This window comes from Cariama cristata, unplaced genomic scaffold, assembly GCF_000690535.1.
Source record: "Cariama cristata isolate BGI_N322 unplaced genomic scaffold, ASM69053v1 scaffold37435, whole genome shotgun sequence".
Taxonomy (NCBI): domain Eukaryota; kingdom Metazoa; phylum Chordata; class Aves; order Cariamiformes; family Cariamidae; genus Cariama; species Cariama cristata.
The window spans coordinates 1-13,110 of NW_009616441.1; the positions used below are offsets into that span (position 1 = coordinate 1).

The 13,110-nt window shown below is 48.3% G+C and overlaps 1 protein-coding gene across 1 annotated transcript; it reads right to left on the minus strand.

Moving 5' to 3' along the window:
• Positions 1-1,356: 1,356 nt before the first annotated feature.
• EIF4EBP3 (eukaryotic translation initiation factor 4E binding protein 3) lies at positions 1,357-10,062 on the minus strand. The gene is made up of 7 exons (XM_009700169.1): positions 9,881-10,062; positions 8,514-8,768; positions 7,000-7,175; positions 5,720-5,884; positions 5,216-5,262; positions 1,753-1,926; positions 1,357-1,581 (listed from the first exon to the last, which is right to left on the minus strand). The coding sequence occupies exons 4-7, from the start codon at positions 5,728-5,730 to the stop codon at positions 1,553-1,555; spliced, it is 261 nt and encodes an 86-aa protein (XP_009698471.1). The 5' UTR covers positions 5,731-5,884; positions 7,000-7,175; positions 8,514-8,768; positions 9,881-10,062; the 3' UTR covers positions 1,357-1,552.
• Positions 10,063-13,110: the final 3,048 nt, after the last annotated feature.

Sequence of the window (13,110 nt, forward strand, 5' to 3'; positions counted from 1 at the left end):
GCTTCCAGAAACAAGTGTGCGACGACATTGGGCGGCGGCTGACAGTGCTGGGGGATGCATGGGCTCAGGGGAAGCTGTCGGCCCCAGTGAGGAAGAGGATGAGCCTCCTAGTGCAAGGTGAGGCTGCATCTGGGCCTGTGCCAGGCCATCGGGCAGGGGGCACCCGTGGGAGGGCTGACCCCACACCACTGATGGGTTCCCCTTTCCTGGCAGAGCTCCAGCAACAGCACTGGGATGGGGCTGATGAGATCCACCGCTCGCTCATGGTGGACCATGTGAACGAGGTGAGCCAGTGGCTGGGGGGGGGGTCGCCGAGAGGAGGAGCCTGCCTGCTGCGGCAACAGATGGCAGCACCGCGGCTGGGCCTGGGCAGGAGGATCCCTGATGCCAGGGATGGGGCTGCAGACTGCCAGCAGGGCAGCGCATGCCCAGGTGCACCGGCAGAATGGCCCTCACTGCCCAAGGGGGTCTGGGCGCCTCCTCTACCTCCCAGTCCTTGCCCAGGAAAAGGGGATTTTAATCATTGCGATATTTTAGTGGCAGTTCACTACTTGATGTTTAATAAACAGCACTAACCTGCCCCTGGCCGCAGCCTGCCCTGGGGTTCTGGTACCAGATGGGTCCTGGTTCTCTCCCAGGAGCAGTGGGAGACAGGACTGGTGGGTGAGGCCACAGCAACTTCATACTTGACCAAGGGGCTCTCACCCTGGCAGGGTGCTCACAGCCCACAAGACATGAAGGGAAGGAATCCCCCTGGCAGCACCCCCAGCATCACTCGAGTTGAGCGGGCAGCGACGCGTTTCCCTGCTGCACCGGTTGGCAAAGCCTGGCGATCTCTGTCCTGGCCTTTGGCATTGGGGGGTGGGGCTGTACAGCAGCAGACACATGGTGGCCCAGCTTTTCTGCAGGAGGAGATGGCCCCTGAGGAGTTCTAGGCTGGCTGGGGAGGCTAATCTGCCACTAGGCCAGAGGAGCCTGGCATGGCCAGCATTTGTGCTGCAGCTACACATCACATTATGAGGGATGCCCACCAGGTCAGGTAAGCACAGGGTGTTAACATTTACCCTGGACAGCAAGCACACTGCGCTGTGCTGCTCCCTCCCATGCTCGCAGGAAGGCCGCACCAGCCACCCCCACCACAGCTGGGGCAAGCTGTGTGTGGCACCCCAAGCCTGGGAGCAGACCCCAAGGGTCCTTCATCCACCACCCACAGCCTGCAGGGTCTTGGTGCAGGAGGGAAGAGATCCTCTGCACCCTCAAAGGGTTCCTGGTGCTGCTCAGCTCCTCTTAGCTCTCCTCTCTGGGGCTCTGAGGACCCAGTTGAGCCCCAACATACAGAGAGATGCACCAGGTCAGCACAGGGGTTTCATGGTGTTTATTGATCAAGCATGAGCTCCTAGGCAATTGCACCAGCCAGTTGTGCTAGAGCCTGAGGTGTCACACATCCATCCCCAGCATCAGAGAGGGCTGCAGCCAGCTGGTCACGGTGCCAGCACCTCCACGAGGCCCAGGAACAGGCCCAGCCATGGCCTGGAGACGGGGAGCTGGAAACTTAGATGTCCATCTCAAACTGGTCTTGATCTGCAAGGGTACGGAGGGATACAGGGTAAGGGTTAGGATGGGGTTGCCTTGGGAGAAACGTGCAAAGGGGGCAGGAGCTGGAACTGGGATCTCCCCTTGCCCTTGCAGCCAAGCAGGAGCCCCATGCCCCAGGAAGTGTGTAGGCAGGGGCTGCATGCCTGGCCTGCTCACCTGGCATGGCTTCTTCACTCTCATTCCGCTCCTTGAGCTCCTCCAGCTTGACGAGGCTGGACTGGGCCAGGGATGTGACACCGGGGATCTGGGGCAGGCAGCAGGGAGGGGTCCTGGCCACGGGTGAATTCTTGCACTCCAGCAGGAACTTGCGGTCGTAGATGATGCGGGTACCTGCCAAAAGCAGGGGGCTGTCAGGTCTCTGGCCGTCCCAGTCTCTGAGCACCACGGCCTGAGCCTGGAACAGGGTGTGAGACCCAGCACTTGGCCATGGCTCAGGGACACAGCTGGCTCTGGAGCCACTGTGGGGTTTCCCCCATGGCAGACTGTGACACCTATCCTGCCCAGCAGCTCTTCCTCACATTGTTCCTGCCCTTGAGGTTCCTGGAGCTCTGCGGGTGCCACATGGCAGCTGACACTGCAGCCACCCCTTGCGCTGCCTGGAAGGCAAGGCCAGCCCTAGCGCACTCAGCACACAGCCCAGGCCTAACGGCCCGGCAGCAGGCACATCCCCAGCACACCCTGCCCAGAGGTGGCTGGCTCAGGCGTGGCTCCCTGCAGCTATCAAACAGCAAAGGCTGGGTGCCCACCACCCATTGGCACCATGGGGAGCTATACCTGGGGATCCGTTCCCATCAGCTCAGCCACAGAGCCACCCTGCTGTGCGCTGCACGAGGACAACACACTGGGTTCGATGGGACACCTCCTCCAGCGTGCCAGCTTGCTGTGTGGTACAGCCCCAAGGCAGTGCCCACCCAGGACATGCACTGCCTCCCCCCCACACCCCAAGCACCTGCCAGTGCTCCCCAAGGTCACGCCAGCCACGTCTGCTGCCCTGCACCACGTCCAGACCTGCCTTCCTCTACCTGGCTGTCCCTGCAGCCAAGCACCAGTTACCTGCCAGGCTCTGAAAGTGAGCTCAGCCCGATGTGGCAGCAAACCCAGAGCTCCTGCACAGGCTGGGCCTTTCCCAGCACCACAAACACATTACACAACCCGCGCCTGCTGCAGCCCCGCCAGCACTGGGCCTGGCTCCCCAGCCCCAGCTAAGCTTATCAGAGACATACAATGGAGCCAGTGCCCACAAGGGTGGGCACCTGCGGCTCAACTGAAACATGCCCAGCTCAGGGACAGGGCACATGCTACCCTGAGGACAGACAGCAAAGAAAAGGACCTGCTCGGCAGCTGAACCAGGGGGCTTTGGTGGGCAGCTGGAAGGGGGGCAAGAGAGCAGGCCTAGGGTACCCCTGGAAGGAGCTGTGCCACCCAGTACCTTCCCCCCACAGCTGGTGAACTCGAGTGGGAGCAGACTTGTGTTAGCCCCCTGCACCTCCCCAAGCTCCAGCCAGTCGTGCCTGGGCATGACCCACCCTTGAGGGACCAGTGCTGCATCCTCCACCCCAGTGGCACTGCCAGCAGCCTGCTCCCCAGCAGTGTGAGCACCAGGCGCTGCCTCTGCGTGCTCCCCCTGCTACCACGGGGCAATGATGGCCCTAACTTCTAGCAGTTATCTTCCTTTGGGGTTCCCTTTTCCACTCCAGCTCTGGGCTGCCAGGGAAGTCACCACCCCATAGGTCTGTCTGAATCTGGTGCCCAGTGCAGGTGGCCATGCCCCCCAAGGACTAAGCTGCAAGGTGGAGAGCCCAGGAAGGGACCTGCTCAGGAAGGAGCTACCTAAAGTAGGCAGGGATGGGGTGGCTGAGGACACCATTCTGTTCAAGGGACAACCCCATTCCCATGCTGGGTCTTACCCCCTGGTGTGGTAAAGACGGTGCCACTTGGTGTGGAGCTGTAGCCCTCTGGAATGGGGAGACAGTGGCTCCCGGGGATGGGGCAGAAGGTGGTGGTGGTGCCTGTTGTGGCCACGGAGCCCGCATGGATGGGGTGGAGGAGGGGCCGGGGAGGGGCCTAATGCCCTTCCCCCATCCCACCCCTCCCCTGCAACTCACCCCAACAGCAAACACCTATTGCACTACAATACCATTTGTTTTCAATACAATTACTGTTAACACCAACACTTATCCTTTGGCATTTGTGCTATCAGGGGGGCAGCAGAAGTTCAATGGTTTTTGCATGTCTTCCTCAAATACAAGGAAAAATACTCAGGATACTGCTTGTGCACTTTGGGTTTTCAGTACTCCTTCCTCATGCTTTTCCTGGGGAAACTCTGCTGCTGCATGTAAGGATTTGTCTGGTGAAGGTGGAGGAAGGTGGAAAAGTCTGCATCTGGTCTGAGAGACCACCGAAAGTGGTCCATTAGACTGAACACTATGTGCACTGTAGTTACCTGCTTGAGGAATGGACCAAATATTCAGTGTAGTTACTGCATCACCACTGAGCAGAAGCAGAAATAAGCATAGTCCAAGTGCAGAAAGTGGAGAACTTCTGCACCTGGGTGGAGAATGAACGCTCATCTTAAGTGGTATGCAAAAATCCCCTTCTTCCTCATGGAAAGGACTTGAGGAGCTCTTAGCAAATTTAAAGGGTTACAAAAAGCTTAGAACTGAATATATTATATTTTTCTCTAGTGGGAAGTGGTCTCTGCTTTTCTAAGATCTGCTTCTAGGCAGCTGGTCACAGCGAGTCAGGTGAAGAAACCCTGCATTTAAACTACACGCTACCTATTTACCTCCTGCAAATTAAATTGCCATCAGTTACCAATGTTGTCAACTCAGCCCTTATTTCCAGCCCCTGAACAAAACCTCATCTCTCAGGCAACCCACCTGGAAAACGAGTGCCAGAAGCAGCAGAACTAATCCAGAAGGAAAAAAAAAAATAAAAATGCACAACCACGTTCACACACAAAAAAATAAAAGGCTGACAACTGTCAGGGGGAAGGACTCAGCAGACGTCATATCGCAGATGACTGCGGATCAAAACCCTCCCCCAAACCCTGACTGCATCCATGTGCTAATTACATGACCCTGAGAAGATGCATCACTGAGTACAGCAGCAGCTACTGATGACAACAATATACAGCCTCTTCCAAAATTCTCACACACAACCTATAAATACTGTTCACCTTTTATTGAATATTCAGGTAAATATTTCACATTAATACAGGCTACATAAAGTAGAGCCACTATACGACATGAAATTTTCAGCTTTTCCTTTTAAGTCTGTAAACAATTATACATGTATTTACCACCCTAAGAGGTTGAAATCATGTAATCAGCTAGTTCTCTGCTGCATACAAGGAGCATTCAGGAGCGTTTAGCCAAAAGCACTAGTTTCATCTGATTTTTAAGTTCAAAATGGCTAAACTAACTGGAGAACAGAATCAGTTTGTATAGGTAAATCAATTTGTTCTTATACAACGGGCAATCAAGTTTCCATCGTTACAGCCCACAGAAAATTGCTTAGACTTAGGCACATTAAAAAAAATCCCCAGGGTTCTTCAAGATCATAAAGATTCCCAAACAAGGCTAAAAAAGGATAGACCCCCTTAAATCAGTTGACGTACTTGAGATGCATGTTTCCAATGTGAGGTGCCCAGGTGCCAGGCCAAATCTACAGCAAGAAATAAAAAGACAAGTCTATTATGAAAACAAATAAAGGTTCCTTTAACAGAGTGTTTAACCACTAGAAGGCAAACTTCAGGCTTCCCCCTAAAATACAACCAGACTGTCCAAAGGCTGGGAGCTCTCTTCAGCTCTGGTCAAGGTTTGACTGACAACCTACAAGATGCTGAGTATGGATACAAACCCTCTCACTTATAATAAAGTTAGTTACGTGGCTGAGCAGTCTTGAAATGCTGCTTATTTTACCTGAAGGGTTTGGTATGCATAGCGCCATATATTTTTTTATAAACATGCACACGCTGTAAGGGAAAAGTCATGCAAACAATCTCAATTCTAGTATCAAAGAACTGAAAAAAAGTCGTCTATCCAAAAATGAAGAAAAACAAAACAAAGCACACTGTAAAAAGCCCCAGGTAAGCAAAGGTGTAAAAAGGCAGCCACACTACCTGCTGAGCATCAGTACATTCTGTTGAGTTCTGGACAACTTTGATCATGGGATTCCAGGCAGGATCTGGAGTATGGAGCCCGTTAAAGAGGGGGCCTCCTGGGCCATCCGCTAGCTGAGGGTGTGAGGGTATTAGAGTGCCACCATACATGGAAATCGGTAGGCCCTGAGGGAACAAGAGAAAGCACCATCAGCGAAGGATGACTGTAGTACCACATTTGCCAAGACGACTGAGGCAGTTCCCATCCATACGTAACGTTCACCTACTGGAAAACATCTCAGCACTGTGAGGAAATGGGGCATTGCTGCAAACCTAGGCAGAGTATGGTATATGGTGATTTTTCAGAGCTTGAGATTCAAGTCAGTTTACCCATTTTTCTGAAATTACACCTTGACCGTATGCAGCAGCCTCTGCACAGTGCTTTCAGATGACCCCATAAAGCCAGACACAGCTGTACAAAGTGATCTTAGTGTTCCCTCCTCTCACCTCTGCAGCATGCGAGAACCTTGGTGCACGCAGGGCTGCACTTCAGCAAAGCCTGTATGCAGCTTGAGCCTACAAGACGTTGAGTTGAAGATTTTCTATAAATTACTAATGGCCATCTAAAATATTCTTCCAGTTCAGAAAGAGGAAGTTACAGAGCAGCTTTTTGCAATTGAGATTTCTTTCCTGTGTTTGAATGATTGCTGCTCTGCAATTTAGAAGATCCTAAGAGCACATGCTACAGCTACTTCTGAAACATGCTGTGAGCCGGACTGCTGTTGAGCACATCGTCCTGGACATTCCTCCAGTGGTGGCCAAGCTGACTATGGCTTGGCTACATCCCTCCACCTCAAGCTGCTTTCCAGCATTAACAGACAAGGTATAGACTTACAAGCGGTCCTCTCATCCTGCCACTCCCTTAAGAAAGGCATGTAGTATTCACGGGCATGATTTGTACTGAAAGCATTAAGTAAACCTTTAATCAGTCTCAAGACCCGAGCAAACCTTATGAAACGTTTCCAAGAGACTGAGCCTCTGAGAAAGGAAACACTGGAGAGTGACGAAGGCATTCAGCTACTTGACAAGACAACATCTGCAATCTACAAATTTTGGTTTTCTTTAAACACATCACGAAGCTTGGAGACCTTTTCTAGTCAGTACTGGGAAGAAAGTTCAGGACTGGGTACAGCAAGCAATGGTAGAAGAGGCACAACGTACAGTGTACAGGCAGAACAGAATGTACAACAAAGTCAGTCCTTGGTCATTTTATAGACTAAATCCAACCCTCTGTAACTTACTTTAGAAAAATCCACAAAACTATTTGGCATAGGTTGGTGGAAAATATTCGAGGGAGCTACTATTCCAGAATCATCTCTCTCCATTGGCTGATGCTGAGAAAACGTGCCCGGGTCCGACAGCTGCTGATGCATCGGATGATTTCCCATGACAGGCTGAGACCAACCTGACAAACCTTCTGGAAAGGAGGAGATTGAAAATGGCCAATTACAATTCACTGAAGATATTCTCGAGGAGAATTCAACAGCTGCACATACCTACACACATCCAAAGGCTCCCTGAAAACACACAGTCGCAGAGGTATCTTAGGGCTCTGCTCTGAGCAAAGGCAGACCTTCCACAGCCTACACAAAGCAGGAAGGTACCTGCAGTGTTTAGGCCAATAACCCATTACAGACAATGCAAACACACAAGTCTTATCTGTAGCATCAAGGCCTCTCACAGGGAAGCTGCAGCAGGCAACACTAGATAAGGCTGGCTATATGCACACACACTTTCTCTCCCTCCAGCTCCTACATCCTCTCATGTACTATAGGAACACAGAAAAAAAGTTGCACTTATGACAGGGGTAAAAATAGGGAAAAGGTGAGGCCAGGGAAGTTTGGCCAGGCACATGCAGTCTGCATCTACATTCGTCTTGATCCTCCAGACAAGTGTGGATATAATGGGGACTACTAGGTAACTGCAAGTTTCAGGTGTCCACAGGAGAAGAGCTAAGATCCAGTAGACCTCCAAGCATTGTCTGTGAGCACATACAAGCTTTTCTTGAAAAAACACAGCAATTGAGACACTAAGTTAATCAAAGTATGGAGTGCTTCACTGAAAAAATATAACAAATACAGGACTATTAAAACATTCGTCTTTGAAGTTACCAATGGAAACACTTTACACCTCAAATGCTGCAGCTCCTCCTTTTCTCAAACTGTCAGGAAACTGAATGTAAAACTGCAGCGGTTTCAAAGTAATTCTTTTGAAACTAAGGCTGCCTGGAACAGAAGTTACCCCATACTATTCAAGAGTCATGAGGAGATCAATGCAAAAAATCAACATCCACAACTATGTGTTTCTGGATGCATTAGCTGCACCACAATTAATGTTTTAAAATGTGAATGGAAAGCAAGCTACAAACTTGGACAGAGGCAGTTGTCCTTTTAGGCCAAGGGTCAGACTTGGAAATGGAATCCCTTAACAGATAAAAGCTGTTTACTTTTTAAATTCTGTATCATTCAATAGACTTAATACGGAATTTCTAAACCGTTCTCAGGGTTTACAAGTGTATGCTCACAGATAATCTAGGTTGGGTGAGAACCAGTGACATTAGGAGAAAACACAGCGCGTTCATTGATACACATTCTCCCACCATTGACACCACTTCTCCCTTCACGACATACTACGTGGCAGTTGATTACAGACTATGGAACTTCATTCCTCCTCCCCAACTTTCTTTTCAAATGTAGGACTTCCAAAAGGCCCTAGGAGTTTCTTTAGGCTACCCTAGGCTGTACAGCAGACTTACCAGATACACTGTTAACTCCAAAGGACCAAATACCGCTATGACCGACAGGAGCTGTGAAATTGGTTCCTAAGGGTGTAGGAGTGACAGATCCTCCCTGTCGAATTCTCGCAAGCCTTTCTGTTCCGATGGGAGGGGGTACCTTTCGATCTTGATTGGCGTTACCCGTTTTTGGCTGGCCCAGGTTAGAAGGTGCAGAAGCAGCTGAAAGGGGTGAAGATGATCCTGAGGAAACTGATGGAATAGGAGATTCACCTGCTGAAAATAATATTTCTCTTGCTTAATTACACATAAAGCACACAAGCTAGCGAGCGTAAATGCTACCCGCTATATCCCCCCAATGTTATCTCAAAGCAAATGATAAAAAAGGTTTTAAAGGCTTTTTTGGCAAGCATTCTTCAAGCCTTTCGCAGAAATTCTGTTTAGAGTTTATTTTCATTCTAAAATCAACATTGTAACACAAATGCTTTCAGCCATCAGAATCATTCTGATGTGATATTCTCATGACATAGCAGCACATCTAAATTAATTACAAGAAAGAATAAGAAACATGGAAGAGTTTCATGAAGAGGTGAAAACATAAGCCAAAATACCATAAATAAACAGCCTGGTTTTGGTATCCACCATTTCCAGCAGAAGATAAATTGGACAGCTTCCCAAAGCCACATGTGTAACCTAAGAGCGTAAGTCCCACCAAACTCAGAAGCGTCACTGACTCTTCTTAGGAAACCCAACTTCCTTTGAGCACTCATGTAAATGTTTTGGTTCTTAAGCTCAGAGTGGCAATGAAGTTGCATGCAGTGACATGAAAAGCCTCTTCACTTCAAATTCTGAATCAAAGACTCATATTTTCTGTAAAGCTACTTCCATGTTCTTCCCATTAGGAGGAAAACCCACTGTTACCTCAGATAATGCTTAAAGATTTTGGAACGTTTTAAGTAACATGAAATAATTCCAGAATCCCAATTAAAAAAAAAAAATAAATGAAAAAGGGCAAGTATAACTTCAAACCATGGCAAACATGACATTTCCACCTAATATTACACGCATACTATTTAGAGGGGAATCTTTAGCTTGATATAATCACGTCCACTCCCCCACAGCTTCATGCCCTCTCCTCTCAGAGCCTACGATGACTGATTTTTTGCCCAAATATGCCTTTAGTAATGCTACCAGAACCAGTGGCATTTTACATGGGAAAAAACCACAAAATAGTACAGCTGGGGATTTGCATGTCATCCTCACAGCCGGTAAAAGCAATTGGAAAGCATTTTGTGCATCACTGGGTAATTTCCCCTCAAGTTACAGATCTACTAAAGACAATAGCTATGAATTTACAGTTAACTAAGACAGACCCATGAAGTTCCTACATGAATTTGTTGCGCTTGTCCAAGGATGTGGTGAAAAATGCTGTCTGTTAAAGCTGGGAGTCCCAACAGGCGCTGGCCCTTGAAGGTAAACCCGTGCTCCTTGTATGTTTGCTGAAAAGCCTGTCAAAGGACCTGAAGAAGAAGTTGTAGAGCTGTTGGATGGATCTAGAGAGGGTAAGCCTGAAATAAACATAAATTTGATTAAATATCTCTCTTTGGGAACCTGCTTCAAAGCACCAGAGAGAGCTAGTGCTCCAAATATAATTAAAGCATCTCATCACCTTTGGGGGTATCTGCACATGGTAAGTTCATTTTACAAGTGCACGATTCTCCCTTAGAAACCAACAGAAGGCATTTCTGTATGCCTTCTGTTTTGGCCTGAAGTTTTAACAAAAACAGCCATCCCTTTGGTCACTGAAAGGAAATGATCTTAGCAGGGAGGGCAAAGGAGGAAAGCTGGGAGTGGCAAGGATGTTTGCTTACAAAAAAGCCACGGAAGTCAAACAGGGATACAGGGCTCTGTGAAAGTCCCAGGGAAATCCGTCACCAGGGAAGTAGTTCGCTGCAGTACGGTTTTTGCCATCCTATGCGTACATTCACATATAGATTGTTCAGAGCCTGCTGTGTCCAGAGAAACAGGGCTGATGATGCACAGCACAACATGTGAGGGGACTGCTTTATACAGGGATGTGTGAGAGGAAGGGAGAGATGGAGAGAAGGTTCAAAGTCCCACAAAAATTATTAGCAAGGGGGAATTACATTTTTTTAATAAGCCAAAGCTTTTAAGTACTTTTCAAATATGCTGTAAAAGCTCTTATCACACGTTATTACCTGAAAGCAGAAACAGGCATGGCCATATGTTCACCTGAGTTTTGGGTTTAGTTTCAAGGGCCTATTAAACAAGACTAATTTCAAAACCATTTAAACATTTCAAAATGACCACAACCAGGACCAGCCTATATTGCTGCAGGGTAAGGTTGAAGGTTGTACCTACTTACACCACAGCAGTCTGCAAACAGCAGTGGTGGCAGGCAATACCTTAGGTCATAGACTAGAGCTGCACCCTTCATCGCCTGGATACATTCCTGAAAGCCAGGTCTTTTTCCCCAAATATCAACCAAGTCAACCTGATCTACTGCTTCCAGAAGTGCCAGATCCAACCTGCTCACATTGACAGAGATGACTCACTGGATTTGAAGGAGGCATTTTTCTCACTAGCCCTACCCCAAGGATTAAAATAAAAGAGAAATCTCCATTCCAGACAAGGAGAAATAAAATCACCACCATCAGAAGATGCGATGCTCAGACAAGGGAATGTGAGCATGGGAAGACGATCTTTCAGGGTTTGTCACAGCACGCAGTGCAAGACTCCATGGCTATGAGGAGGATGCCAATGCCTGTGCAGGCTACATGTATATGCAGTTTGATGGATCTGCATTTGTCTAGAGCTGCAGACTGGCCTCCAGCATGGAGCCTAGCTGTAAGTAGATCGCAGCACATCCAGCTGAAGGCCCTCGCTGTGCAGCTGCCATGGAGCCACCACTGGGACACACTTGCTAATCCTCCATCCACAAAAGTCAACTCAGAAGTAGTCAAAAGGTTCCTACGTTGACCCATTCCAGCACACATTAAAACCAAATTTCCAGTTGGCTGACAAACCACTCTGCCGCATACAGAAGGGGTAACAGAGCTGCTGCTGCCCATGGGGACAGCTGGTTTCCTAAACAGAGAACAAGGCAGAGATTATGGCAAAAATAGCTCCTTTGCAGAAGAGAGATGCCCAGCTGTGTCTTTTGAAGGCTTGGTAGGATAGGTACATAGCTTTTAAAGTGCAACAACTGTACAGCCAAGACCATTTCAGCACTGCTGTGTATTTTTTACAAGCTGAAGGAAGTGTGACAGCCAGAGATGCAGAAATTCAACAGTAGTCAGTTTACAGGTTGTAAAGAACACTTTTTATCATTATCTTGCTTTTCATAAAAGTGGATGAAAAAACCTTTGCTCAATATTAAAAATGGCTTCTATGAAAAATGACTTACAGAATCCCGATTTCAGTAATGAGCTTCCTATTTACATACTTACCAGCAAAATCAGGTTTTGTAATACAAAAACCTTTTGCAATGCCATACTCTGCAGTTACTTTGGCCATGAATGCAAACTCTTCATCATGCTCTGTAAGCGTAACTGAGCTTTCAAGACTGGTGTGTCCATCTCACACAAACTCTGCTCAAAATTCAGTTTATCAAAGCCCCCAGGCACTTCTGCAGAAACTGGTTACTGCGAGGGCTACCTCTACCTTTACAGAAACAGCTGCAACACTTGGTCACTCTATGTAAAATAGGGAGCCCAGCCATTTCATGCAACTTCATACTCATGTGCATATTTCAAGTTTGTGATACCTTTTAATGCCACATGAGCAAGGTCTCAAACCCCTTCTTAAAATGCAGAGGAAAGTAGTAACAAATAGACATCTTTTGGTCTTTTCCAGAGCCTCCCCAAATGGTTGTGCTAAGTCTGACTTCAATCTGCAAGCTGCCAGGACAAGAGATCTCTTAAGACATAAGTGAGATAAAAAGCCATTTTCAGAACATATCCACAGCCGGCAAGGAGATCTGCATGTGTACCTGTGCCTCAAAGGAACCAGTGAATCAGAGAAAACTCAAGCTGCAACTGAGCTGACCCATGAACAGGAAAAGCAGAATACCCAAACTCCATCCTGAGGTGACAACTTGTTAAGAAAAAGCTGGTTTAGTTACAGTCAAATTATATTAAATCTCCACCAACTCAGCTTAGAGGTGATCACCAAGAGATGTTGATTTGTGGAAAAATTTGCCACATCAGGTGTGGAGTCACAGCTGAGACAAGAGATCAGTGTCCACCTCCTTTGATGGTCATTCCTACTCCCCCTCATCACACAAAAGTGTACTGAATTGCCAGGCAAGGTCCAGACTGCTCCTGGTCCATTGCACTGCTGTTGGCCAAAGCGTAAACCAGAAGTGACTGGCCCGCCCCCACCCCCCCTTCTCAAAGTCTCATGAAACTGGTCACCGAACCCTATGGAAACAGTGAAGGTAGTCCCCAGTTCAACTCACCTCAGAGGCTGAGCTGAGCAGAAAGGTCTGTTCACCGAGGAGGAGCTAGTGAATGAGATGGGTGGACAGACCACAAGACCACATTTACGCTCCAAGGGAAGGCATCGGAAAGGTCCTCAGGCTACTACCCCTGCTCCT

Excerpts from the sequence above, each read along its gene's own strand:
- EIF4EBP3 (XM_009700169.1), bottom strand. Across the intron at positions 1,927-5,215 it reads ATTGGAAACATGCATCTCAA|GTACCCGCATCATCTACGAC; the intron begins GTACGTCAACTG and ends TGCTTTTGGCAG. Across the intron at positions 1,582-1,752 it reads GAGTGAAGAAGCCATGCCAG|ATCAAGACCAGTTTGAGATG; the intron begins GTGAGCAGGCCA and ends GTACCCTTGCAG.